We start from the raw sequence: 24,562 nt of genomic DNA, 5'->3' as shown, positions 1-24,562 counted from the left end.
GCTTTAGTGCGTCCACTAGATGCTGCTGGGTCCAAACTCTCTCTCCTCCTCTTCCTCACCCACTCTGTCGGGCAGGACCTCCAGCCCCACCACCCGCTCGTCACTGTACAGCTCCAGGCCGTAGATGCAGTCGAAGCCGTCGTATTTGATCAGGTAGAGGGAGGGGTTAACAGGGACCTGGTCCAGCACCGTCCCCTTCCACTGGGACGACTTACCTGAGAGGAAGCACACACACAATCACACAAATTCATGAGATGAAAAGGAAGGAAAAAGCAGGTCAGCAGACACTCAACAGAACCTGACTTCTTCCAGCAAAATGTTGAAAAACTGGCTAAAAAAGCTGAACTGATAAAAGAAACTTAAATCACAGCACAACAAACTGGCTTTCAACAGCTCCTTAAATCCAACTTACTGCCTTCCTTCCAGATGTGCTGGATCCTGCAGCCCACTATGCTCCTTCTGGGCTGAGCCAGAGTCTTACTGGGACCAACGCTGGTCCTCTGTTTCCTGCAGGGAGAGAGAAATCACAACAGATGAGAGGAGCCGATGACGGAGATGATGAGGAACAAAATGAAATGAGAGGTGGAGACACAAGAAGAGGAAGTAATCTGTAACATTTGGTTTTGGAGATGAAGTCTCTTGTTGATTGATGGCCTCCACTCGTCCGTCAGACTTACTTGTGCGAGTTCTTTTTCTTCATCATGTTTGCAGACACGCCTGAATGTCCTGAAACACGAAAAACGCTAACATTCAGCTTCTGGTTTAACGCTCAATTTACAACAAGGACACAACGACTTAGAATCTGTCAGAGACACAGTTTCACTATGTTTGTTCAGTTTCTCCTCATAAAACAACTCTTAAAATCACTACATTTGTTAATGGAGTCTGGTGATGTTGAGGTGACTGGCTCAGTGTTTGGATCAGGTGAAACAGACGCAGGTGAAGAGAGACCAAACATGTTCCTCAGCCCTCAAACTAACACCATCAGTATTTTTGGTGTTTGCTGTGTTTGTAACTCACCTCCGTCTGCTCGGGGCCGCGGGGCCGCTGGGCTCTTGAATGGGGTCTTCATTCATCCACCTGTGGGGGGCAGCCAGCCAGGCCGCCAGTCCAGGCTAAATGCTAGTAGGTGTGTGTGTGTGTGTGTGTGTGTGTGTGTGGAGGGGGGGTGAGGATGGAGGGAGGGGGCAGGGGGGAGGAGGGTGGGGAAAGGAGGGAGGAGGTGGTGGGAAAGAGGGTGCACCAGGAATTAGGCCGGGCCCTGGACAGGCTGCATAGAGGCCGGGTACAGACTAACACCTGGAAACTGAGGCGACGTCACAGCTTGTGGACTCGATGAGGAAACGTTGTGTTCAGCCTGAGGAGGGAAACCAGACACAGAGCAGAACATGATGATGTTTCTGTCTTCATCATCTCAACATGACCCGAGAAAAGTTCTGAATTCTGTCGCCATCAAATGAACCTTTACTTCCTGTCTGACAGTCACAGTTAATCTAATGCTGTAACCGAACAGATTAAAGATCTTTCATCCTGTTTCGTATCAGGAATTTCTTCCCTTTTCTTAGTTGCTGGTTAATTTTCTGACAACTGACAAATTGTTTGATGAGATAATCGCTGCAGCTCTGAGGATACGACACTGACGCTGACAGACACTCGGCTTTAAAGGTTTCCTCCTCATATAAACCCTGAATGAGAGTCTTTGAAGGAGTAAGTTGGCAGCAGGTCGCTTCTCTTCATGTTTGCTTCAGTCGTCGGCCATCTTTTCCGTTCGCTCTCTAAGCCTTCAGCTGAAATCATCAGCGTTTGTCCAGTGGAGTGAATCTTTAACTCTGAGGCAGGAAACCTGCGAGTGTGAGGAGTTCACCTCAGTCTGAGCTCTGAGACTAACCCGAAGTTTCACCCCCGACTCCACCACAGGTCACAGGGTCGGAGGTCAAAGGTCGGGGAGCCTCTCCACCCTGATGCATGTTCACCTCAGACCTCCACAGCACAAGTTTCCCTCATTACAAGCTGCGACACAGCTGATCATCATTCTCACTGATTTTTCATCGATGCCAACAAATCAGTTTTCACCAGTCAACATTTTCACATTTTCATCATGAAAAATGATCAAATATTCTTTCAGTCAGTGAATGACTGTCATTAGTGATGATTATATACACTATATTACCAAAAGTATTCGCTCACCTGCCTTTACTCATTCTATGAACTGAAGTGCCATCCCATTCCTAACTCATAGAATTCAATATGATGTCGGTCCACCTTTTGCAGCTATTACAGCTTCAACTCTTCTGGGAAGACTGTCCACAAGGTTGAGGAGAGTGTTTATAGGAATTTTTGACCATTCTTCCAAAAGCGCATTGGTGAGGTCACACACTGATGTTGGTCGAGAAGGCCTGGCTCTCAGTCTCCGCTCTAATTCATCCCAAAGGTGTTCTATCGGGTTCAGGTCAGGACTCTGTGCAGGCCAGTCAAGTTCATCCACACCAGACTCTGTCATCCACGTCTTTATGGACCTTGCTTTGTGCACTGGTGCACAGTCATGTTGGAAGAGGAAGGGGCCCGCTCCAAACTGTTCCCACAAGGTTGGGAGCATGGAATTGTCCAAAATGTTTTGGTATCCTGAAGCATTCAATGTTCCTTTCACTGGAACTAAGGGGCCAAGCCCAGCTCCTGAAAAACAACCCCATACCATAATTCCTCCTCCACCAAATTTCACAGTTGGCACAATGCAATCTGAAATGTACCGTTCTCCTGGCAACCTCCAAACCCAGACTCGTCCATCAGATTGCCAGATGGAAAAGCGTGATTCATCACTCCAGAGAACGCGTCTCCACTGCTCTAGAGGCCAGTGACGGCGTGCTTTACACCATTGCATCCGACGCCTTGCATTGCACTTGGTGATGTGTGGCTTGGCTGCAGCTGCTCGGCCATGGAAACCCATTCCATGAAGCTCTCTGCGTACTGTACTTGGGCTAATCTGAAGGTCACATGAAGTTTGTAGCTCTCTAGCAATTGACTGTGCAGAAAGTCGGCGACCTCTTTGCACTATGCGCTTCAGCATCTGCTGACCCCTCTCCGTCACTTTACGTGGCCTACCACTTCGTGGCTGAGTTGCTGTTGTTCCCAAACGCTTCCATTTTGTTATAATAGAGCTGACAGTTGACTGTGGAATATTTAGGAGCGAGGAAATTTCACGACTGGATTTGTTGCACAAGTGGCATCCTATGACAGTTCCACGCTGGAATTCACTGAGCTCCTGAGAGCAGCCCATTCTTTCACAAATGTCTTGTTTCACAGTCTGCATGCCTGAGTGCTTGAATTTATACACCTGGGGCCAGGCCAAGTGATTAGAACACCTGATTCTGATCATTTGAATGGGTGAGCGAATACTTTTGGTAATATAGTGTATGATTATTCAACTAGAACTACAACACAATGTACTTACTCACTTATGAGAAGATCCCCTTAAACAAGTTCCTTTCATACTATCCTGGTGTTTTGTTCATCATGGATTTATCACTGATGAGTGTAAGTCTATTGATCTATCACACATCAGAGACTGATTATCAGTCAGTATTGGCCCACCATAAATATATTGTTATGGGCGCATATGTTGTCTGATATGAATACTATCTGTTATATGATGCAGAAGGAGATGCTTGGAGTCATATCATGGTGTCATACCTTTGACATTTACTGTTTCGTTCTATGGAAGTAAAGAAAATAAATACGTGTTTACAATGATCCCTCAAATATGGTGATAAACATATGTGACAGATACTTTACAGTATTTTTACACTGAACTGAATCAGTCAACTTCACTGGGAATTTAATAGTTATAAATCACCCCAAAATGATGTTCTGTAAAAAAAAAAACATCTGGGGCGACAGATCCACATGTTAAGGACCTGATGTTTTGGTCGGGTTCTCATCTTCGTTCACTTTAGAAAGAAATCAAACTGTTAAATATTTGTGTGTCTTTTGATTCTCACACAACAAAGACAAAAGTCTGTGTGATGGTCTGAGTTCAGACCATCACACAGACCATCTCTCACTGGATCCATAACAAATTACTGAATGTGCAGGAAAATGTAAAATATCTCAGCGTGAGTAAAGTTACTCTTCAGCACAAACAGGTATTTTGAGGTTTATTAGAGCGGAGCAGCAAATTACTATTTCAATTTAGAGATGAAACAAAAAATAGCTGCTTCAAAAATCCTCATCACTTCATTGGTTTCATCATTTTTAATTAAAAAAAAAAGCCAAAACAGTTCCACCGAATGGAACTCCATTTTATTGTTGCAGTCAGACAAAACATCTGAGGAGGTCACATTTAAAAACCTCAGGGTCCAAATATAAAAAGGCCACAATGACGTATAAAAAAATACCGTTCTCAGACATTTGGTGTCCAAACAGACTCCACACGCTCTGTAAAAATCTGGATGAACTTGAATCCAACAGCAGCAGAGAGAAAGTCGTCTGATAAGCAGAGATACATTCTGTCTTACAAGGTCACACACACGACAGCAGCACTGCTGCTTCTGCACAAACGATATAAACAGGATGATTTCCCCTCTGAAACACAGACACACTCTCCTGATGTCTGTCAGATAGCTGCTGTTCTCTCCTAAAATAACCAACATACTGAGAGGAGCTCTGCAGAGCTGCAGGCTGCACGACAAAAACCACAACAACTGCAACACAAACACACACCTGCTGCTACAGGAGCAGCTGATCGCACACATGCATTGCTGCAGCAACACGACAACACGACAACACAACAGCGGCACAGGATCTCATCAGACCAGGACCAAACCGAGACCAGGACCAGACCGAGTCCAGGATCAGACCAGGACCAGATCAGAACGAGGCCAGAGAGAGAGAGATGAACGTCAGCAGGAGGTAAAGTTCTGATGTGAGGGCTTAAAGCTGATCGGTACACAGATTCACAGACGGAGGAGATCTGCTGCTGTCGGCATCATCACATCATTAAAAACACAAAGCTGCGTCTCATGTGCTCTGACAGAACGCTGACTGACTTCAGTTCTGGATCAAAACTAAATATATTTTAGGCTACCAGCGATTATGTTGTTATGGTTACAGATGGTACCATATCATTTTTTCTTTTCAGATCTGTCCGGGGTGAACCCTCGTCACAGAAAACACAATAAACCCAACATCTCCTGGTACCAGTCAGCTGATCGTCTTCATCACACAGGAGCAGAGTCTGGAAGTGACGCTGCAGGCTAATGCTAAGCTAACTGTGTCAACTCTGAAGTGTCCAGGCTGCTGCTGGGAAGCAGCACTGTGCTGTTTCTGATAAATAAATAAGTCTTCTCGGATTGGTGCATTGACTCATGTACTCACTGATACTGATTCCAGCGTATAAGAAAGTATCTGAGGTGTGGCTGATACTGAATCGGAACAAACCTAACTTCATTCGATCGTTCCTTCTATTAGAAGAAGAAATAAATCAGAAAACAGTGAAAACACGTCAGTAAAGCAGAGTTCTCGCTTCAGCCAACCAACACTCCAGAATTAAAGACTGTCGATCTCATTGGTCGATGCAGATAGAGATAAATAACCAAACGTTGTGTCAGCTGATTCATTGGGCTCTTTTGTTTCAGCCAACACTCAATTTCATGTTTGAGGGTTTGCAGGTTTCTTCTGTGACAGTTAACTGAAGATATCTGTGTAGTTTTCTGTGCAGTGTCAGTATTCTGATCACACATGTTAACAGCATGTTTCATTCACAATAAACGGAGTGACTCCAGATAATCCCTCCTGTCCACGCGCTAGCAGGAATTAATCCAGTTGCGTCGGATGCTCTCACACCAGCACTTCAACACTTTGGATGTAAAACAGCTGGGGCTAACTGGAGCTCCTGACTCGGCCAATCAGGGCGAGGGTAAGTGAGTGTGTCCAAAAATGAGGCATTTCCAAAACCTTCCAGGCTGAAGGGAAGGTTCAGCTGTTTGCATATTAACATGAACATTGTCCAGGTAAGTATAAGCACACTGACTCCTTCTACTCTGTCCCTCTTTATCTGATTTATTTGTTTACATCTCTAGTTCAGCTCTGCTTTGTTACAGTTTCACAGCGTCTGTTCCCACCAGGGATCAATGAAGGTTTATCTTATCTTAAAGTGGCTCCTCAGTCAGAGAGAAGTTGTCTCACCGCATCAGCCATTTCAACACAATCACAAACTTTTAATTTATATGTTAATGGAAGCTACTTGACAAGAACTCAGTCAGCTGGGAACTAACAGTTTGCACAGCCAATAGTGAATCTTGTTACAGGCAACATCCAGGTAACCAGGGTTACTATTTCTCTCCTCGGAAAATGATTCATCGATCATCCGCTCACTGCAGGGCTGCAGGGCGAGACCGCTTCGGTCGCACCAGTTTCCAAAAATGCTCCTGAAATTTAGCAAATCTGATTTTTTTTAATGAATTACATAAAATAGCTCTGAGTGCTGTGACTCAAACATGAAGACACTCATCTGCACCTTTATTCACACTAACAACATTTTTATGAAGACAAATCATTATTTTCTTACTTAATACATCTACAGAGTGTGTAGAAAGGTGCAGAACAACAGCATCTCGTTTCCTTAGAAACACGATTATAATCTTTGTCAAATCCAAAATGACTTATGACAGCTGACAGCTTCTAGGAAAGTTTAAACATGAAGAGGCTGAATGTCCAGAACATCTTAAAAATGTGTTATTGGCTGAAACAAAGTTAGTTCAGAGGCCTGTACTGGTTAATGTCTCTCCATGAAATAGTCCATTAAATCACAAATCAGTGGAGCTCTGAACTAAACCACACACACACACACACACACACACACACACACACACACACACACTCCACCCCCCCCATCTAAACATAATGGAGGGTCAGACTACTGACACTCTGCAGGAGAACTTGTCCTGGTACCAAATAACCATCAGTAATATGTTGATGATGACCTCATAGTTCAGTCTGACGTCCTGTTCTACAGCAGTGAAGACGATGAGCGCGAGTCCATATCCACAGAACCACACACACCAAGAGTCACACACAGAATCCAGTCTGATGACATCACGTCAACAACATCCAGACACCAGTGAAGCTCACCTGAGCTCACCTGAGAGAGGACACGCAACACGAACCTGACAGCTCAGTGCCCTCACACACACACACACACACACACACATACACAAGGAAAAGACACCTAGTGTGTGTGTGTGTGTGTGTGTGTGTGTGTGTGTGTGAGACCACAGGTCACACTACAATAGCAGCAGCCTGTCATCAGTGTGTCCTCTCTCAGTGGACCTGTTGTGGCTGAGTTACAGCTTGTTTAGGCTGCTGCTGATGAAGATGATGAAGATGAAGATGACCAGCCAGAGGTCACACTTCACCCTCCTCATTACCTGCCTGACACACAACCTGCCCCGCTGCTCACACTCACTCACACACGATTTAAATATGTGCACAGCTCACTGGTCAGCCCCCCTCACGGCAGCCATATTGCGCCAGTATTTACAAAAACCCGCATCGGCGCAAAAAAAAAAAAAAGAGAGAGAGAGAGGAAAAAAAGGCGCAAGCGAACAAAGGGAGAGGGAGGTCTGGAGAAACCCTGGCGCTATGCTAGCTGCTCTGCGGTAACGCGTCAAAGCGGACAAACTGCCCGTTAAACGGCTCGACCGGCGGTGCCGGAGGCCGCAGTTTCTTACCGATGCAGCAATCAGTGTCGCCGCATAATCCCGATCAACCGCCGTCGCTCCAAATTGATCCGCTCTGCCTCCGTTTGGTTCTCCGCTGCATCAAGCTAGCTGCGCTAAAATGGAGACAAGGCGGGAGTGAGGCGGCGCGGCCTTCAAAATAAAAGCCGGGTTTTTGATGCAGTGTGCTGTTCTGAAATAAAGCAGAAATATTAAAGTGATGGATTCAGATCCGGATAGAGACGTTTGTGAAGACACGACCACATGTGAAATTGCATTTACTGCAAACAATATAATGTGTCTAAATAGCAGTAAAATAATTCATCAGTTTCATCTGTTTTCCAATATGTATTCTCACTTTGAATTCAGATCTGCAGCAAACAACCTGTTAACGTCCCGCTGTTGTTTCTATGGTTACAAACAGGCTTTGGTTATTTTTATGTCTTGTTTAGGTTGCTTATTTTCCTTAGGATTGTTCTACATCATTAAAGTGAAACTCTTGCCAAAATGCAACTTTTTTGTGAATGTATATGAGTCAAACCTTTGAGTAAAACATAATTATGACAAAGGAGGCACTTTTAAGGTTTACTGTATTTTTGTTTAAGGGTCAAACTCATTTTCAATGGGAGTGCTACGGGCACTTTTCCCATAGCATCAGAATCTCTATATTTAAAACAGTAAGAAGTCTGGACACAACATGAAACTTTGCTGGTAGCATCACCAGGGTCTCTACACATGAACACCAGCACTGACAACATTGTTTGTGTACACAGAGTTTAATAGAAAGAAAGTTTCTGAACAACTCATGTTAGCAGTAGCTTGTTCCTCTAGCTGTGGTCATGGCAGCCCAGAGGTGTTGATCTCAGAATGTGACGTAACCTGGAGGACAGTTAAGGTGGAACTTCTGTCTTCCAGCAACAACTATCTGAGCGAGATCTCACGTGACTTTTCCGGCTTTTGATTTTAGTATTGTTTCTTATATGAGGCTCCTTTTTCACTAAGCTTTAGGAGCGTTCCACCTTAACTGTCCTCCAGGTTACGTCACATTCTGAGATGACACTTCACTGGCAGGACGGCGGCGAGCGGAACAAGCTACTGCTAACATGAGTTGTTCAAAACCTTTTTAGTAAATGTCCGTGCTCGTGTCAATGCTGGCGTTCATGTGTAGAGACCCTGGTGATACTACAAGCAAATTTTAATGTTGTGTCGAGTCTTCTTACTGTTTTAAAAATAGAGATTTTGATGTTATGGTAAAAGTGCCCGTAGCACTCCCTCTGAAAATGAATTTGACACGAAAACAAAAATACAGTAAATCTTAAAAGTGCCTCTTTCATCGTAATTAATTGGTTTGACTCATATACATTCCTTTTAATTAAAACAAGTCCCATTAGTCAGTTCTTTGATTCTCATTTTTCCTTTGTTGAGTTTCATCCACTGCACTGTGTCTCTGTGTTAGATGTAGAGCTGAGAGGATTAGTGAATGTATTTTGATTAAGTGATTTACCTATTTTTTGGCAGCTATTTTTATTTAACAATTAAGTATTTAAAAAAAACTGTTAGTGTAGCCTGACTTCGAATTGTACTGAAACACGACCTAAACATCAGTTGCTTACAATATTTGGTCATTGTCACATTGTTTGTACAGATTATTGAAACAGAAATGTTACATTCATGATTTCAAATTAAGTTAATGAATGAATGCAAATTGATTTCAGACGTGTCAAAACAAAACAAAACAAAAAGTGAGATTACTTCAACAAATACATAACGAAATGATGTTTAGAATAATGTTAGTAACAGAGTCATTATATGTTTTATAGCCTTTCTTCACAACTCAGTAATTAATCACAATCAGTTTCGATCCAACTTTCAATTCCAACTTCCATTCCTGAACCTGTGTACGTTCCCATGTATCTATATACAAATCGATATACTATACAGTGTGTACAATTAACTTCTAACATATTACGTGGAAATATATTTACACACCTATATATGCATATATTTCTTGTATCAGGCTTTGATTTTACAACAGTCTGACCGGAAGCGTTGGTCATCATGGCGGCGCTCTTGACGCGGGTTGTTGTTCAGTTTGCGTTGAAGCCAAAAATTCTTCCACCGACGAGTCCCGCCTTTCTCCCTCTTGCCAAATAGTGATCCAGGCGAATGTTGGCGGCGCGATTCGCTGTTGGTTCTTCCTGCCAAATACTGGGATTGTCTGTTGACCTGATTTTGTCACTGATAGAGCCGTAACACCAGAGTCAGTTAGATAAGAAGAGTATTTGTGCTTTTTGTGCGCTGAGATTTCAAAGTGTGGCGACGCTGTTAGCTTCGTACGCTGCGAACTTAATAAAACATTCTCTGCATTGTAGTGCGAGCGGCGGCACAGCAGGGGGCGCGCTGTGTGTGGAAGCAGGGTGGAGATGTAAGAGCTGACCCAGAGTCGGATCAGTCAAAACGTCAGCTGTGAGATGCAGACTCGACCCTGATTCAGAGCTGATCTGGGAGCAGCTCACACTTTAACGTCACATGAAGGCAACGCGAACCGGGAAAGCGAGTTGTTTTTTATCTCAGAGGTAGCCCACGAGGGCGGTGTTTAGCCTCTTAGATAGGGCAACATACTACATAACCGACAGCACCGCTCATTCGGAACACCCCGGTAATGAAAACACACTCACAGGCTGTTAAATTACAATCAGAGCAGAGGAATTTTGGTAAAAACCGAAAGCCAAGCCGCCCGTCACTCACAGGAAGCGCTCCGTTAGCGCGCTGACTTTAGTGGAAGTCCATGATCGCACAGACACGTAGTTATAATTCACTCAGCGGGACATCCTGGAAGAGACGGAGAAACCTCAGGAGGATGCTGAGCAACTCGAACTTGATGTGAGAATCGTTACGGCAAGATGTGAGATGAACCTGGAGAAAACAGCGACCGAGGCCAACGACATCATGTTGGTCCGGACCTCGGTGAGTAGTAGTTAGCTAGCACTGTCGGCTAATGTTGATCTGAGCGAAAAACGTCCATTTAAGATAAAACTAATGAATAAAACAGTTGACAGCGACTGCACTTTGATGGAAAGACAATGGTTAAACAATAAAGATGTTGTGTTCGTTAGTTTGACGCTGCTAGCTTTAGATTAACACGAACGCCAGTTGCTACGTTAGCCGTCAAGAATGTGAGGTAACGCCAACCGGTAATTCTTTCATTTAGCTAACATTAGCTAGCGTTAGCTCATGTTTACGCTAGCTACTTAAAGTAAACCGTAAAGCTGTATCAGAGGTGTTTCACTGTGTTTCCTTTCCGATTAATGGAAGGAACGTACTCATGTTACCTGAGTACAGTTTGTCCAGGTCTGCCATGGTGGACGACAAAAGTAAACAGGAGTCAGAACGGCAGCGGTCAGTGTGTTCACGGCGATTTCTTCTGATAAAAGACCCATGAAATCGATTCCTCCGCTGGTCCCTCATGTTAGTTAAACATTTTCCAGCAGCTCATGAGTGCAGTGATCGAAACATTGTGATTCTGTGTGACTAAATGAGGCTTTCTTGTAATGTGAAGGCTCGTAAGATGGTGTATATGGAGTGCTGATCTTTCAGTAGAAGCATCATGCAAATACATGTCTGCAATAAAACCTTCTCATTTATTCAGCCGCCAGGTTACAGGACAGCTTATCGTATAACTACAGCTGCAGCTGACTATTGTTTTCAGTTATTTGTTATTGTCCAGATTAATAAAGTTCTAGGAGTCCAAAGCGACCATCAGTCTGAAACCAAAGAATCATCAATGTGTTTGTCTGATAAATAACAGAAGAAAAAATGTTTCATTATTCACATTAACTTGACAGATTTCTGAACTTTGGCCTGCAGCTCTCACTTATTTTTTACTGCTTTCTACTGTTGTTTGTCTTTAGTTGAAATTGATGCAGCGTCATCTGATATTAAGGATCCACAATATGTTGTTGTTGTTGTTTCAGCCATTACCGATAACTGATCATTACCTGCTTATCATTAGAGGTGTGAATCTTCACTGGCCACACGGTCAGGTTAAGATTCAGCTGTCAGCAATTTAAAATGATTCTCGATGGATCTCAGCGTACAGCATCCTCAGTGGTCTGTTTTACTGCACATGGCTACTATTCATCATTTAAATTATACTTCTATTCATAAAGGCCTTCCAGTAATCAGACTAAAGCAGTCTACACAATTAAAGCTGCATCTTTTCAATATATTAAACATGACAAAAACAAAACATGTATCCATCTGCAGTGCCTTACACATCCATTGTAATCTACAGATGAGGCTCTGCTGCACACACCTCTCTGATTGGACGGCAGAATTGACAGCACCTCCGTGGATCTTTGCTGATTAGCTTCGCTACTGTAACAGTTATTATTTGTGGCTTTGTTTGGCTAACCTGATTAGTAATTGTTGTGAGGCAGAAGTCTCGACCAGGTTGTGCCGTCCAGCAAATTCCTAAAATCCGACAATCAACAATCTGTGCTGTTTCTGCATCGATGCATCTTAGGATCGAGAAATTGCCACACTTGTACTTCTGATGGGTGATACTGATGTGATAACCGATAATTTCACATTCTTGTAAAGTAAAAAGAATTCTTAATCTGTTGTTTATGTGAATCTGAATCTACAAAAGGCTTGGATGTAGTTCGCTCAAATGAATGATTTAATTCTCCACACCTTTTATTATCATTTACTGTTTACAGCTCATAGACTTTGTCCCCTCCTTTCAGAACTGTTGTGGAATAAAACTCCCAAGATGCAATGGTGTTGTCCTCCTGTGAAACTTTAAATATCATCCACGCCATCGATGACATGTTTGGTTCAGTTCAGGTGCAGCAGTTTGATGTCATGAGCACAACAGGTTTCACTTCTTCTTCCTGATAACGATAAATAGTTATGAGAAACATTTTCCAACAACAGGCCGACTCATATGTCAGTCTGATAAACGGGTTGCATCCTTAACTGATACCCTGAGAACAGCAGGCGTAAATGTTTCTGAATAACATAAATGAGAAAATAGTAGAGAGGTCAAAGGTCAGATCCACACTCCCTGATGTGAACAGGCAGTCATCATGGTGTTATCTGCTGGTAGAAGACCTGAGTGTTGATCAGGTTGCACAGGAAGTGAGGTTACTTCTCACAGATGAATTCTTAATGTTTGACTCTCTCTTCTCGCCACAGCACGGCCGCGGCCGAGCCAGAGTGACTCATGCGGTGGTGGTGATCTTCCTGGAGTTCTTCGCCTGGGGACTGCTGACCACGCCCATGCTGACCGTGAGCACACACACATCAGAACACACACCGCTTCACAGTTCCACTGTTCGACCGACCATCTGAATGTTTACATTCACCCTGTCTGCAACTTCTTTATCGTTCTGTCTCTGTTTTTGTTGTCTTTATTTCTTTAGTATAGCACTTTAAGATGTCTGCGCTTGAAATATGCTCTATAAATAAACATATTATTATTATTATTATTATTATTATTATTATTATTATTATTAAAAGTGTTCATATTTCCAAGTGGATCTTATCCCAGTGCTCAGTATACAGTATACTGAAATGGCTATTGGTTGCTTTAGTGTTTCCTGCTGTCCATCTCAATCTTCAGCAGTCAGGATCGTCTAAACATCAAGTCAGGTAGTGCAGAAGTCCCTCTTTGTGTTTCTACAGACAGTTTCCTAGCTGAGCAACAACAGACAGTTAATGCTCTTCCTCAGCTTTTGCTGGAAATGTCACTTAAAGAAACTGTTAAACCCAAAAATATAAACCCAGTCCTCCTCTCCTCCTCCTGATGATATAAAGTCCTCCTCTCCTCCTCCTGATGATATAAAGTCCTCCTCTCCTCCTCCTGATGATATAAAGTCCTCCTCTCCTCCTCCTGATGATATAAAGTCCTCCTCTCCTCCTCCTGAGGATATAAAGTCCCCCTCTCCTCCTCCTGAGGATATAAAGTCCTCCTCTCCTCCTCCTGAGGATATAAAGTCATGTGAAGTGTGGTAGCCACAGAACAGTTCTGGAGCTTCACAGTAAAACAGAGTTGCAGCGTTCTGCTGAACAACTGAAGCAGCTGAGACTTGATTTAAAACAGAGAAACAACAAAGAAACATCAGATGTCTCTGTGCAGCTCATCTGCTGTAATTTTTATTCTCCAGAAGCCCCGAGATCACAAACTGATGTGAAAAGATGTTGTTTACAGCCGAGTGCTCCCACATCACATGGTGTGCACATTAGCGCTTTTATTTCAGCAACTACAGTGAAGATTTCAGCTTAAAGGATGGGTGAACTCTTCCTTTAAATCAGACAGCAGCTGAAGAATGTGGAGCCTTTTGTCTGTTCGTCCTTCAGCATCTCATACAGCAACACAGTGTGTCAGAGAAGTGATAACTAATTAATTCCCCTGGTCCATTTTCTTCATTAGTCACACAGCTGAGTCATTAAGATGCTCTTTAACATGCTCCACAATCATTTGTAGCACAGAAGTGAGTCTGTGCTGTGTGTGTGTTACTACCAGCAGGCTGAGATGTGACCTTGTGTTGTTCTTTCAGGTTCTCCATGAGACGTTCCCTCAGCACACCTTCCTGATGAACGGCCTCGTTCAGGGAGTGAAGGTCAGACCTGTTTCCCTGCACACACACACACACACACAGAGACAGTAAATAAAACATGAGGATAAATATTTTGATGCATATTAATGGAGGATCCAGTCGTGATGTGAGGACGTAGGCCTCAGTGTTGAACCTGTTTTAACGTCTGGTCACTAACATTTGTGTGTTCCTGCTCAGGGCTTCCTGTCGTTTCTGTCAGCTCCTCTGATTGGTGCACTGTCAGATATCTGGGGCAGGAAGTCCTTCCTCCTCATGACAGTTTTCTTCACCTGCGCCCCCATTCCCTTCATGAGGATCAGCCCCTGGTGAGTCCGACTGTGTGCAAACACTTTCCACTTTGGTGTCTGTCTGAGTGTTGTGGTGCAGTTTTGAACTCTTATGTCAGCTTTAATGTCAAACATTACTTGAAAGATGATTACTCCAAGGCTTCTGTATGTCTGTCTCGGTATTGTTCGGCATTGGCGTCCTGTATTTAAGTTTCTTTCCAGAAGATAATGCAGAAAAAAGTTTTCTTGGGTCATATATAAAATTAAAATCAAGTTTACAGTTTGAGTGCACTGATGTGATAAGATAAGACTTTATTGATCTGTGACTGGGGAAATTCACTTAACTGCTCTCACCATGTGACAATCCACCAGTACATGTACTGATGCACCCCTAGTGTACATATTTATGTAGATTGATATCAGATTTTTTCCCAGTCAGTCGGTCTGGAGTCTAAATCCTATTTAACTCCGAGGTCATTATCTCCTGTATAAGTGCTCTCACTGTGATTAGTGCTGAAGTCAGTTTGTTCCTGGAAATAATTCAAAAGTGATCCACTGACATCAGATCAGGTTACACTGCAGAATCATTGTATTACTGCTTCTTCTGTTATTCTGTGCACTGACGTGTCTCCCAGAGCTGCAACCAATATGCTTATTGAATAATGTGTTGATTGATTCAGAATCAGTGTCTTCAAGTGTCTTGTTATGTCAAAACAACAGAATCCAAAGAGATTCAAAATCTGATGATAGAAAATATGATATTTTATTAAATCAAATTTGATATGAGATTAGATTGAGCAGCTGATGTTCAGGACGTGTGTGAAGCCTCTCAGCATGCACCTGTATGCAAATATTGATAATTAATATTGAAAATATTAATAATACAGTTGTATATGATAAATAGAGAGAGAGAGAGAGATTATTTGATCATATTTGGTGTGTATTTCCATCGCAGGTTTGGTCCTAGATTTCATATGAAGTGGTATTAGAAAGGTCTTAAAAAGTCTAACTTCTGTAGACACCCTGAAAAAAAAACAGCTTTTTGTCCTGATTATTAATTGCTGTGTGGATGTGAAGCCTGCAGATGTAGAGCTGCAGGGATTAATCCATAAGTTTATCAACTGAAGATGAATCTGCTATTATGACAATGATTTACTAGTTTTAAAATCTCTGGATTTTCTCCTCTCCGTCACAGTAAACTGAATCTGTTTGACTGTTGGTTGGACTAAACAAGACATTAAAATGATGAGTCCTTGGACATAATTCACTGTTGTTGAATAATTGGGAGAAGATGATCATTGTTAATCGATAATCAAAGCACTGTTTTCCCTGCCGTTAATGGGAATGTATTAACAATATGGAATACTGACTAAATCACTCTCTTTACACCTCTTAAACACTTTCTTAGGTTTCTGCTCAAGTTTTTCCAACTTCGTGTTCACTGCTCTGGTAATAATAATGGTCCATAATACTCAGAAATTGCAATTTTTTTCTGAAAAGCATTAATTTGTCACCAAATACATGCACCTCTTCCAAAACCCTGGAAAACCATGTAAGATAGCAGTTGGTTGCAGGTCTGATCTCAGAGCTGGTGGAGGCTCTTCTGTCTGAACAGTCACATGTTGTTCATGTGAGCAGATCAGCCCGAAAGCTGCAGAGCCGAGATCAGAAAACAGGCCGAGCATTCAAACACACTCTGCTCTCCTGCTGCTCTCACAGCCCGGCAAAACCTCAGCGTTCATGTGTTCAACATGCGAGCAGAGCGTTTGTCAGAAAACTTCCTGACACATGGACTGTTTAGGATCCTTTAAGACTTGCAAAGAAACTGTATATAATATCTATTTCAGATCTTTATTAAAAAAATTTTTTTCCTATCAGACAGAAAATATGTGTGTCTACAAAATCTCTGTTATGTTGAATTGAAAGACGGCTGAAGCTGAAGGTCAGCTGATATCTGCTCACTTCATGATGTTTGTGCATCACGTTTCACAAACCCTCCGTCCAGACTCTCCCAGATAAATTATTATTTCTCTGCCCCGTGTCAGTTCAAATGTTTCCAGGATCTAAAGAAACTTCTGTACCACTGATTTACTACAACTTACTGAAAACAAGAAATCCATCAATTAAACAATGAATGTGACGATTATTGTTACTGAATCATCTGCTCTATAAAAAATAATCATCAGACATCCTGAAATGTTTCAGAAATTATGCTGGAAAAATAAATTCAGCAATTAATTTATCAAGTCGTTCCCAGTTTTTTCCTTTCAGTTGATTAATTGTTGCACCTTTTCATGAGTTATTCTCCTTTCATCAAACAGGTTAATACACCACTTTAAATGCAAATGCCTTAAAAAGGATTAACAGTTGTGTTTAGTTAATCACTCATCACGTTTATTGTGTCCTGTAAACTGTTGTAAATTAAATCAACTCTGTTCTGAACAGTTATTAAACATGTCACTGCTGTTTAAAGCAGAAATAACTCAGACGTCAGAATCAAGACCTCCAGAGTATGAAGCTGATGTCTCGCTGTGTATAATGTGTGTGTGTATGTGTACTGTATGGATAATGTGTGTGTGTATGTGTACTGTATGGATAATGTGTGTGTGTGTGTGTATGTGTACTGTATGGATAATGTGTGTGTGTGTGTGTGTGTGTATGTGTACTGTATGGATAATGTGTGTGTGTGTATGTGTACTGTATGGATAATGTGTGTGTGTGTGTATGTGTACTGTATGGATTGTGTGTGTATGTATGTGTACTGTATGGATAATGTGTGTGTGTATGTGTACTGTATGGATAGTGTGTGTGTGTGTATGTGTACTGTATGGATAATGTGTGTGTGTGTGTATATGTACTGTATGGATAATGTGTGTGTATGTGTACTGTATGGATAGTGTGTGTGTGTATGTGTACTGTATGGATAATGTGTGTGTATGTATGTGTACTGTATGGATAATGTGTGTGTGTGTGTACTGTATGGATAATGTGTGTGTGTGTGTACTGTATGGATAATGTGTGTGTATGTATGTGTACTGTATGGATAATGTGTGTGTGTGTGTACTGTATGGATAATGTGTGTGTGTGTGTACTGTATGGATAAAGTGTATCTGAGCTGCTGCTTCCTGTGTGTCTGTGTGTGCAGGTGGTATTTTGCTCTGATCTCAGTCTCAGGGATTTTCGCTGTGACCTTCTCGGTGATCTTCGCCTACGTCGCCGACATCACAGAGGAGCACGAGCGCAGCACAGCCTACGGACTGGTAACTACAGCTACACACTGTGGAAATCATCAGTCAGCCTGTTAGACTCCAGGGTGTGAAACATAAAACTTTCACTAGTACAGGAAGCGACTTCAGCAAAACACTCGATTCAGAGAAAAGAAACGAAGACAGCAGAAACTCTCAGGTTTAAAGATGAAGCTGGTGTAGCTCACAGATATCTGACTCAGTGTTATATAATTATATCAACATAATCGAGACACACTGAGACCATGTGATCACTGTAACAGCACATTGTGAGGTTCTGTTGGTTGTTTCCTGCTATGATGGAGATCTGCAGTGAACCAGGGTCACAGGAAGTGCAAGTAGAAACAGCCTGTTTGAGTTGTCCTTGTGTTTTATGTGACTGTGTAGAGACTAATACATCATCCTCTGTAAAATCTGCTGAACTGCTCACTATCTAAGTATATGTGTAGTATAATAAGTGTAATTTACCTCACTGGTTACTGACTTCAAATTATAAAGTTGATGTCAAATATGTATTTCTTCATACATCTTGAAAGGCTGCGTCAGTCGCTCTGAATTTGTTTGAGTAAATCCTCAGTTTAGATCCTCGGTCGGTGTTGAAATGATTAGTTGATTAGTCAGTCAGAGAACATTAATCGGTCCTGTCAGACTGTGCTGAGGGCATCACGTCAAACATAAGAGAAGCTTCAGTACAGCTCTGACTCGTTCTGGTTCCTCACGTCTGTGTTTGTCTCTTCAGGTCTCCGCGACCTTCGCAGCCAGTCTGGTGACGAGCCCGGCCATCGGGGCCTACCTGTCGGCGCAGTACGGTGACAGTCTGGTGGTCCTGGTTGCCACGGTGATCGCCGTGGCGGACATCGCCTTCGTGTTCTTCGTTGTGCCAGAGTCGCTGCCGGACAAGATGCGTCTGACATCCTGGGGCTTCCCCATCTCCTGGGAGCAGGCCGACCCCTTTGCCGTGAGTTTAGACTGAACCAGCACATTATGACATCACGGGGTCAAAGGTCACATATGGTTTATTTTAACCAGCTGACCTCATCACACAGAGCGTCAACGGAGGGAGGAAACTAAACAGAAGCAAGAAAAAAGAATAAAGTGTTGATAACAGTGAAACAGATGATTTGTGATCCATGATCTTTGATCCGCAGCTGAATAGAAGAGGTTGAAATGTTTCAGCCAGATGTCAGCTGGTCATTAATTGATTGATTAACTGATTGACAGCTGTTTGTTTTGTGTGTTCAGTCTCTGCGTCGTGTGGGGAAAGACAGCACAGTGCTGCTGATCTGTGTCACAGTGTTCCTGTCCTACCTGCCTGAGGCCGGACAGTACTCCAGCTTCTTCCTCTACCTGAGACAGGTCACACACACACGCACGCACACACACGCACACATACGCACACACACTGGTTTAACAAATGTTGTGGTGATCTCACTGATGAGCTGTGTTGGGTTGTTGATTATACGTCGGTGTCACTGAAAGAACGGTTTGTTCTGTGTTTCAGGTGATCGAGTTTTCTCCTGCAGCCATCGCTGCCTTCATCGCCATGGTGGGAATCCTCTCTATAGTCGCTCAGGTACACAAACAACCATCTGACGCCATCTTGGAGGATTTGTTAAACAACTACTCCTCACTGTTAACGATCTGAGAGTACGAAATAAAACATGTTCAGCTGATAAAGAATGAGCAACAGTTGACTGCAGAGATTTTCTGCTGCTCATCACAACTAAAAAAGTTTCAACATTTCATCATTGTCTCATTAAGATACTTTTTAACTAATTAACATTTCCTCTCAGTGAATCACAGCCAAATTAAAATGTGTTTAGATGTTTTAGTCCTCCATTTCTGTAGCTGTCAGTTAAACCCTTTGTGGATTTCTCTGATGTTTGAGCTCTTCGAGATGTAATGTCATTACTTCATCTGTCTCTCTGTCAGACTCTCTTCCTCAGTGTTTTGATGAGGACCATCGGTAATAAGAACACAGTTCTTCTGGGTCTGGGCTTTCAGCTTCTCCAGCTGGCCTGGTATGGCTTCGGCTCTGAACCTTGGTGAGTTCACACACCGACTGTTTTCACTAGTATTTCACTGGATGTACATTTTAAATATTTAGAATGGTTTTACAGTCTTTTCCCGCAGTAAAGTTATTGTATTTTTCAGTTTTCTCTGAGATAAAGTTAACAGCGTCTCGCTGTCTGTTTGTGTGTGTCCTGTTCAGGATGATGTGGGCAGCAGGAACAGTAGCGGCCATGTCCTCCATCACCTTCCCAGCAGTCTCTGCTCTGGTGTCACACAGTGCTTCACCTGACCAGCAAGGTCAGTACACCTGGATTCATAGTTCTTTTCTCACCTCCCCTGACTGTGTTTTTTCATCGATGTTTGAAGGTTTTTTTTAATCCTGTGTGTGTGTGTGTTGCTCAGGTGTGGCCCAGGGGATGATCACAGGTATCAGAGGTCTGTGTAATGGTTTGGGTCCAGCTCTCTACGGCTTCATCTTCTTCCTCTTCAACGTGGAGCTGAACGACATGGAGCCAGCGGCAGGAAGACCGTCACAGAGCATCGAGGTACACACACGCACACACGCACACACACGCACACACACACACGCACACACACACACGCACACACACACACACACGCACACACACACACACACACACACGCACGCACGCACACTTTAGCCTCGGTCACTTAAAGGTAATAACAACTGGTTGTCTACGTGTGTGTCATAGAAGTCGATGATCCCTGGGCCTCCCTTCCTGTTCGGAGCGTGCGCCGTCTTATTTGCTCTTCTCGTCGCCATCTTCATCCCAGACCACCACCGATTGGCCGACGTCAAGACCTGCTCCGCCCGCAAGTCCAGCAGCACCTCCACTGCTCACGCTCAGAACTCCAGCCCTCTGGCCACGCCCACCAGTGACACGGAGGACATCGAGCCACTCCTGCAGGACAGCAGCATGTGACTGACAGCCGGCCCGGCCAATCACGGCGCTGAGGCCTGAGCTCTGTCTGCTAGTCCCGCCCCCCTTCAGAACAAACGGATATCAGCTTTTATTTTTTTTTTTTAACTTCCTTCAGGTCCAGACGGTTGACAAAAGAGTCGAGTGACGTTTGGCGGCGATCACACTGACGAGCTTTATTCACTTTGATTTTCACAAGTTGTTTGTTTAGCTACAGGATGTTACGTTGCGTTCACGTGCTCCTCGGAAGGCGTCACTGCCTGAGTGAGGAAGTCGCTCTTCAAACTTCATTGTGTTCACGTGCGTCTGGTAGGAATTTCTGCTTTTTATCGCTCAGAGCGTTTAAACATGACATGAAGAGCAAAGATAACAGATCACGTTGTCTCTGTTCACGTCAGTGGGAAGCTATTCCAATTCATTTCAAAGCACATGAGCGCACAAATTCTATATTTCACAGAACTCACGTTTGATTTGCTTGTTCCTGTTCTGGTTTTGTGATCCAAAATCTGAGATGATAGATTGTCTTATATAGACTGATTTTAATAATAACAATATAATACATTGCTGAGCACAACTCAGACTTTCACTCAGCTGTTTCTCAGCTGTGTACATCAGTTTTAATCAACAGTGCTGATTGGATGACGGTAAAGAGAGGGCGGAGTCACAGCGAGAAGGAAAAGGTGATGAGGAGTTGAATTAAAATGAGGCGGTGTGAACTAGAACTAAAACTATTAATGCCGCGTTGCAAAGTGATCAAACTACACTGAAGCACTTTTAGTATTATTGATCGAACATCGCACGGAGGCCAAAATAATCCTACAAATCTGATGAGAATCAATATCTGGCAAATCTTTTTATCCACGTTTATCAAAGCCGTCAGTCTGCTCACCGCCTAAACGCTGTGGAGTCAGCTTCCCTCTGTGTGTCTGCTGCTCCTGACTCCACCCGTCAGGCCTGCAGAGGTCAGGAGATCAAGCACTCCCCACTGGAAAGGAACAGCGGTGTGTTGAATTCACAGCTGCACAGTTGACAGTTTTAATGGAAACTTCCCATCAGGACGGTGATGTCAGAGCTGCTCGGGATTGTGGGATACGACTCAGGGTGGAAGTGGTCGCCTGCAGGGGGCAGCGTGTTCGTATCAAACCGTCTACACACTGACAGTTTCAACAGACTGGAAGGTTAATACGACAAATACCAGCATGGCAGTCACTCTCACTGAGCATGTGCAGGCTCCGCCCAGCTGTGACATCATCCTCACGCCAGTTGTTTTGAAGAGGAAATGGAAACGTCGATCTTTTGAGAAAATGATTTGAACAGTTTGAGGAGCCTGAAGGAGTCACGGAGGGAGAAAACTTATTTGTGGGCACAATTTACTGAATCCTCATTATATTTCACCTCCTTGGTGTGAAATCTGATGATGTGAATGTAATGTAACGTAAATCGTGCTCACTTGTTATTTTTCCCCTCGTGACACCTGCAGCTCCGTACGCTTGATTTATTTAATCAGATCATTTTCAGTATCGATGCCTCATCTTCTTCTTCTTGTGTTTAAATACTTGAAGCGTGTTGAGTCTGTTTGTTCAACCCAGACTGCTTCATCTGAACGTGCTCCTCCCACCCGCCTGCCACTCCAGGCAGCACAAATCAAGCGCTCATAGTTACTGATGTTGTGTGAACATGTTGAACATGATGCTCGTCTGTTCTTTAGTTTGATTTAGAACCACGGCAGGTTGTTGAGAACCAAAAGGTGCCATGTTTTCTTTCTGTTCCATTCTTTTGTTACTTTTGCCTTTTTTTTTTATTCACCAGATATTTTTATCAACCTGTTCAGACCTGAGATCAGCTTCTGTCCTGAGTGATCCAATCACAGGAGGGCGGCTCTGGGTACAGGTGTGGTGCTCCATTCACTCAAACCACATTCCTTTAGTATTTATCACCACGTCACCAGACCGTCACCTGGTAAAGTCAGCACATGCTCTACATGAACATGCTGTCTGTCTGTCGGTCTGTCTCAGTGATGGTCGATGTCACTGTGAACTGACGGACTCCGAGCTGAACGCTGTGATCGGCTCACACAGGGCGAGTGTTGATCTGAGGTCTGATCGGGTCTGTAAGAGGTCAAACTCCACTCGGTTGTCCAGAACTGAGACAAAATGGCCGACTGTGTTCCTTCTAGTTACAGACGTGAGTGTCGGTGATCTTTATCCACCTGCAGTCTGTGGCTGAATCAGGAGGGTTAACTGGTTTTATTAACTGTTAGAAGTTTTAATCTTCAGATGTTAAATCTGATCAGGATGTTCATGAATCCATGATAGATCATCTGTTTCTTTAAGACCAGCGTAAGTTATGTCTAGTGTGACGTACAAGCTTCTGACTGGATGGATGAAGAGAAGAAACCAAAACTCCATGTTGGATGATGAATTTCATAGCTTCACTCTGATTGGCTGTTTTCAGTTTCCTGATGTGTCCTGATGATGAAGATGAGGTAGATGATGGTGTGCAGCTTCATGAAGCACAATCACATTACAGCTGGAGACGTTTCGCCTCCTCGTTCGATCTCTAAAACATCTGATGTGTGTTGTTGTTATTAAAGCTCGAGCTCAGTCGGCTCGTTAAAACTTGTTTTTTTCCAACTGAGACTTAAATCTCGTCCCACATTTGATTTTCTTCTTAAAGATGATGTCAAAACAGAAAGCTGGACCTACAGTATATTTTTCTACAGTCTGAAGCCCAGCAGAGTTGTTACTCAATTTCCCAGAATCCACCAGTGTTATGAGCTACTTCCTGTCTGTCTCTTTATGTTGCAGCTGCCTTCACGTCCCATCGGAACACTTTCTCTGTTGTACTGCGATGATTAATCAGTTAACTTATCATAAGGTTTATCTGCAACTGTTTTGAAACGCCAGTGATCATTTAGAGGAGCAATTTGTAAGACAGGGACAGAATGTTAAGATATCTACAGCAGAGAGTGTCTGAGGTTATTCTGCCCCCTGTAGTTTAAATTCTCGCCATTTACACAGTGAGTGACGCAAGCTTAAAACTTTAAGCTTGCGTCACTTCGTCACTTCACCTCAGGCTCTGGGAGATTTTTGCAGCTGTTCTTTAAAAAATTTTTCACAGTATTTAACTGTCGAGGACTGAAATCATGACTGATATTATTGTTGATCTTATTTGATCTCTCCAGCTGCAGACTGAATTTCCTGAGCTGTTTGTGTTCAGACGATATTCAACATTTCAGAAGTTATGTAGAAAATCGTTGGTTCTGTTAAATCTCTCCTCGGCAGCAAAGATGAGGTTCAGTTCAACTTTCCGATGAGATGCGAAGCGACAACATGGCCGCTGCAGGAAACAGCAGTAACTGAACCGATGGCGACTGAAGGAGAAGCTTTTTTTTCTTTTGACTCTTTTTGTACGTCAACTCTTGTTGCTGAACATAAATCTACAAGGTTACTGAGAAGACTTTCATTTGGCTGATAATTATTAGAACAGATGCAGTAACGTATGCAGTCAGAACCCCCCCCCCCCCCCGTGTACATGATGCAGAACTTTTGCTGATTGCTGCACTTTAATTTCTCTGAACGTGTGCCTCTAATCATTCTTCATGTTCATATCTGTTTTTATAGAGAAACAAAGAGACGCTGAACGACGTCTACGTGTTGTGCATTTGCTTTTATCTTGTTAAGAACATAATTTTGAATAATATCTATAATAATAATAATAAGAATAATGATGATAATAAAGAGAAATGTATGGAATTTGAAA

At 43.0% G+C, this 24,562-nt stretch overlaps 2 protein-coding genes across 5 annotated transcripts in view; one reads left to right on the top strand and one right to left on the bottom strand.

The window, feature by feature from the left end:
* LOC119018964 (spindlin-1-like) overlaps positions 1-11,066 on the bottom strand; it is a 16,783-nt gene extending 5,717 nt beyond the window's left edge. The window contains exons 1-6 of one of the 4 annotated variants that reach the window (XM_037097071.1): positions 9,702-9,839; positions 7,725-7,905; positions 1,021-1,357; positions 678-726; positions 413-507; positions 60-215 (exon numbers count right to left, since the gene is read on the bottom strand). In XM_037097071.1, the coding sequence (XP_036952966.1) occupies positions 60-215; positions 413-507; positions 678-726; positions 1,021-1,072 (352 nt within the window). In that variant the 5' untranslated portion in view covers positions 1,073-1,357; positions 7,725-7,905; positions 9,702-9,839. Of the gene's footprint in view, positions 1-59; positions 216-412; positions 508-677; positions 727-1,020; positions 1,358-7,724; positions 7,906-8,070; positions 8,202-9,701; positions 9,840-11,044 lie in introns of those variants that run through there. The other 3 variants (XM_037097067.1, XM_037097070.1, XM_037097068.1) reach the window with 3 other exon arrangements.
* mfsd14bb (major facilitator superfamily domain containing 14Bb) lies at positions 10,436-24,562 on the top strand. Its single transcript, XM_037097066.1, has 12 exons — positions 10,436-10,679; positions 12,912-13,004; positions 14,276-14,338; positions 14,513-14,640; positions 17,747-17,861; positions 18,586-18,804; positions 19,089-19,202; positions 19,348-19,419; positions 19,779-19,891; positions 20,059-20,156; positions 20,262-20,404; positions 20,573-24,562. Exons 1-12 carry the CDS (start codon positions 10,623-10,625, stop codon positions 20,801-20,803), a joined length of 1,446 nt encoding a protein of 481 aa, XP_036952961.1. The 5' UTR covers positions 10,436-10,622; the 3' UTR covers positions 20,804-24,562.

This window comes from Acanthopagrus latus, chromosome 5 (assembly GCF_904848185.1).
Source record: "Acanthopagrus latus isolate v.2019 chromosome 5, fAcaLat1.1, whole genome shotgun sequence".
NCBI classification, from domain to species: domain Eukaryota; kingdom Metazoa; phylum Chordata; class Actinopteri; order Spariformes; family Sparidae; genus Acanthopagrus; species Acanthopagrus latus.
This window is presented reverse-complemented; position numbering and strand designations above follow the sequence as displayed.